The following is a 3587-nucleotide window of genomic DNA, read 5'->3' on the forward strand; positions in this document are numbered from 1 at the left end:
CCGCGGCACCCTCCTGCACAGGCAGCGAGCCAGGAACACCACCCCTCTCCACTCCATTTAGGGAAAACCCCCTCCTGTCCCCATCGTGCCGAGCCCTGTGCCACGGTCCCCTCCCCTCCAGCACCCGTGAGGGGGTGACATCGCACCCCCCATGGAGGGACAGGCAGGGGACGTGCTCCGGCAGCGGAGCCTGCTGGCAGGGAGCAGAGCAGGCCTTTGGAGATCCTTCTTTGGCCGTGACTCCTGCCAAGCACCCCGGCATCCATCCCCAGCACCTCCGCATCCCTGGCTCCGCATCCCGGGGAAAGCAGGCGGCGGAGGCAGCGCCAGCCACGGCTCCCCGGGGGCCCCGCGCTGCCGCTGGCTCCGAGGCCGGGACCCTGCTGAGCTACTGAAGTGCTGCGAGCCAGGCTCCAGCCCCTCGCGTGAGCTGTCCTGCCGTGCCTGGCACGGGAGAGCTCGGCTGTGGCGTGGACACGGGCACCGTGCCAGGACAAACGCGCCGGGGGAGAAAGGTGGGACATGCCAGCCCCCGGGCGCTGCGTGTGTGCTGGTGTGTGACACCGGTGTGTGACGCTGGTGAGTGACACTGGTGTGTGACGCCGGTGTGTGACACTGGTGTGTGACGCCGGTGTGTGACGCTGGTGTGTGACACCGCTGTGTGACGCTGGTGTGTGACACTGGTGTGTGACACTGGTGTGTGACACCGCTGTGTGACGCTGGTGTGTGACACTGGTGTGTGACACTGGTGAGTGACACTGGTGAGTGACACTGGTGTGTGACACCGCTGTGTGACGCTGGTGTGTGACACTGGTGTGTGACACTGGTGAGTGACACTGGTGTGTGACACTGGTGTGTGACACTTGTGCGTGGCCCGACTGACACTTTCCCTCCTCGAAATGGTGCCCACGGGTGGTTTTCAGTGGAAATGCCCTCTTTCCGCAACCCTTCCATGTGCATGGAGCCCTCCCTGCTGCTGCGTCCCAGCTGTCCCCTCCTTGCAGCTCGCAGGGGGATGTTTTGGGGTGCTTGACCCCCTGCCCACCCTCAGCACCCACCAGGCCCACCCACCCACGGGTGCTGCTGGCAGCTCCCGCAGCAGCTCCTCCCACACTTGATGCTGAATCTCCCAACCCAGCAGCAGAGAGGAGCTTTGCTCCACGTCCAAGCAGCCCAGCAGGGATTTCTCTCCGCTTTGCCAGAGGTTTCATCCCGGCTCAGTTTCCAGAACGGGAACAGCCCCGTGCCCTCCTGCCGGCCCCGTGTGGGGGATCAAACCTGCTCCCATCCAGGGACGAGCACCCCATGAAGCCACCGACTCGCCCAGCTCTGGTACAAACCTTTTATTCTGTTCCCCCTCCCAGCTCAGGGCTGACTTTGCCCTTTGGAGGCGAGGCCGGGAGGGCTCCACGGCCGTCCTTTCCCTGGAGCTCCGTCACGGGGATTGGGAGAGCTGCCGTGGCCGGGACATCACAGACTGCACCGAGCTTCAACCGCGGACGAAAAGTGGACCCCAAAAACGGACACGAGACCCCCCACCCCCCGCCCCCAACCCGGTTCCCCAAACCCGGATATGTTGGATGGGTGAAAGTGATACGGAGCAGCACAAAACCGGTGGGGACGGGGACCAGAGCCCCCTGTCCCACCACACCACGGCCCCCTGGGAGCCACCGGCACACGGAGAGAGCCCAAAATCCCAGGGGAGGGAGTCGGGGGTAATAAGTTAATCTGTACAGCACAGGCCGATGCAAATCAAACCACGGAACGATGCATGAAATCGAGTGGTGGAGAATGGGGGGCAGATGGAGAGGGAGGGGACCCCTCCATGCCCAGGGGCTGTGCCAGGGTGAGCTAAGGGGGGCCGTTCTTGGTCCCTCCGCCCGCTTCCAGGGCAGCACTGCGAGCCCAGGGACACAGAGACCGGGCCCTGCTATCAGATACAGCCCCGCGGGCTGCTCCCAGCATGGGGCAGGGATGCCGAGCCCAGGATGGAGCCGTCCCAGCAGCTCCCACCTCCTGTCCGAGCTTGAAGCCAGGACAACGCCGCCTCATCCCCTGCTTGGTCCCACCAGCGACTTGTTGGCACCGGGGCCATCTCCCCAAGGGTATCACGGAGCAGGGAAGGGAAGGAGCCATCCCAGGGCCCCTCCACAGCTCCGGGAAGGAGCCGGCTGGGTGCTCGCGTGGGCACGGAGGCAGCGGGATCCGCTCCTGTCTCCGGCTGCCAACGCCAAATCCATTCGCCACGTTTCGGCTCCCCGAGGCAATCGGCTCCGGCCGGCGGAAGGGAGTTCCCAGGGCCGGGGCCGGCGCCTCGGAGGCTCAGCCCAAGGTGGGAGGCCGGGGATGTGCCGAGCCAAAGCTCAGAAGGCTGCAGACACTCTCCATCCCCCACCGCAGCCGGCTCCCTCCTGCCCAGCGCTGGACCCATGCCCGGAGGGCTGCGGGGCCCCGGCGGCTCCGGGCGGGAGGAGACAGAGAGTCCCGCTCCGGGGACGGGCTCCCTCCGGCCTCCCCGCTCTGGCAGCTCCCCTCTTGGCTCTGGAAGCCAGGATCCCAGCTAACAGAACATCCCTGGAGGAGGCAGAGCCGCTGCCCGGCTCCTGGAGCCTCCTCCACAGCGGCCGTGCCTGGGGAGGAGAGCGGGACCCAGCCGGACCCAGGGGTGCCCCTCTGGGAGCTGGGGACGTGGGACAGCCGGAGGGGCAGCGGAGCGGGGTCGGGACGATGCCGTGGGGATGGTGACAGGGAGGTGGAGGTGGTGGGAAGGGGTGGGAGCGCTACAGGATGGTCTTGTCCAGGTCGACTTTGAGGGGCAGCGGCCCCGCGTCCTCCCCGCCGTGTGCAGGGCACAGGGTGACAGCGATGACGGGCGGCAGGGGGAAGGTGCCGGGGCCATCCAGGTCCTCCAGGTACTCCTTGTCCCCGTTGATGCTCAGAGGCTGGAAGAGAGGCAGAGACAACCGTGCAGCCCCGGAGAAGGGGGCAGGACCCCCTCACCCCCCCAGGGAACACCACGGCGCTGGCTGTGGATGCACCTCACACCCCGCACGGTGACTGGGGACCACAAACACGCCAATGTCCCCCGCACCCCGGCACCCCAGACCACCTACTTGGACATGCAGCCGAGGAAGTCGTGCTCCTGCTGCGGGGGCTCCGGGGGGTGCGCCTTGGCTTTGCCCCGCGGCTCCTTCACGGGGGGCTTGTCCCCCTTTGCCCGCGGGCCTGGGAGGGGAGAGGCGATGCTGAACCTGGGCACCCAGGTGGGCACACCCACCATGATCGCCATCCCCTTGCCAGCACGTGATGGGGGTCCCGCTGAGGGGGCACAGAGGATCCCAGCAGCTTCATGGAGCAGGGCCTCATCAAGAGCTCCCCCGGCGTGGGTGGGGGTGTGGGAAGCTGATCAGACCCGAGAAGAGGGAAATTTGTTCAGCTCTGGAGGACATGGATGGCAGCCAGGAGGGCTGGGAAGCTCCCAACCCTCTCCCAGCAGCCCGGACCCCCCCGCACCTGTGTGGGGCTGGGGGATGCGAGGGCTGGATCCCGATCCTGATCCTGGCTGTGCTGGCAGCATCTCCAGTGCC

At 66.8% G+C, this 3587-nt stretch overlaps 1 protein-coding gene across 1 annotated transcript in view; it reads right to left on the minus strand.

Moving 5' to 3' along the window:
- Positions 1-2076: 2076 nt before the first annotated feature.
- TMEM59L (transmembrane protein 59 like) overlaps positions 2077-3587 on the minus strand; it is a gene marked incomplete at its 5' end in the record, with an annotated part of 18057 nt that continues 16546 nt past the window's right edge. The window contains 3 exon segments of the mRNA XM_017742536.1: positions 2077-2995; positions 3046-3225; positions 3514-3587. Coding sequence (XP_017598025.1) covers positions 2781-2995; positions 3046-3225; positions 3514-3587 — 469 coding nt within the window.

The sequence above is a fragment of the Corvus brachyrhynchos genome, unplaced genomic scaffold (assembly GCF_000691975.1).
Source record: "Corvus brachyrhynchos isolate BGI_N302 unplaced genomic scaffold, ASM69197v1 scaffold158, whole genome shotgun sequence".
NCBI lineage: Eukaryota > Metazoa > Chordata > Aves > Passeriformes > Corvidae > Corvus > Corvus brachyrhynchos.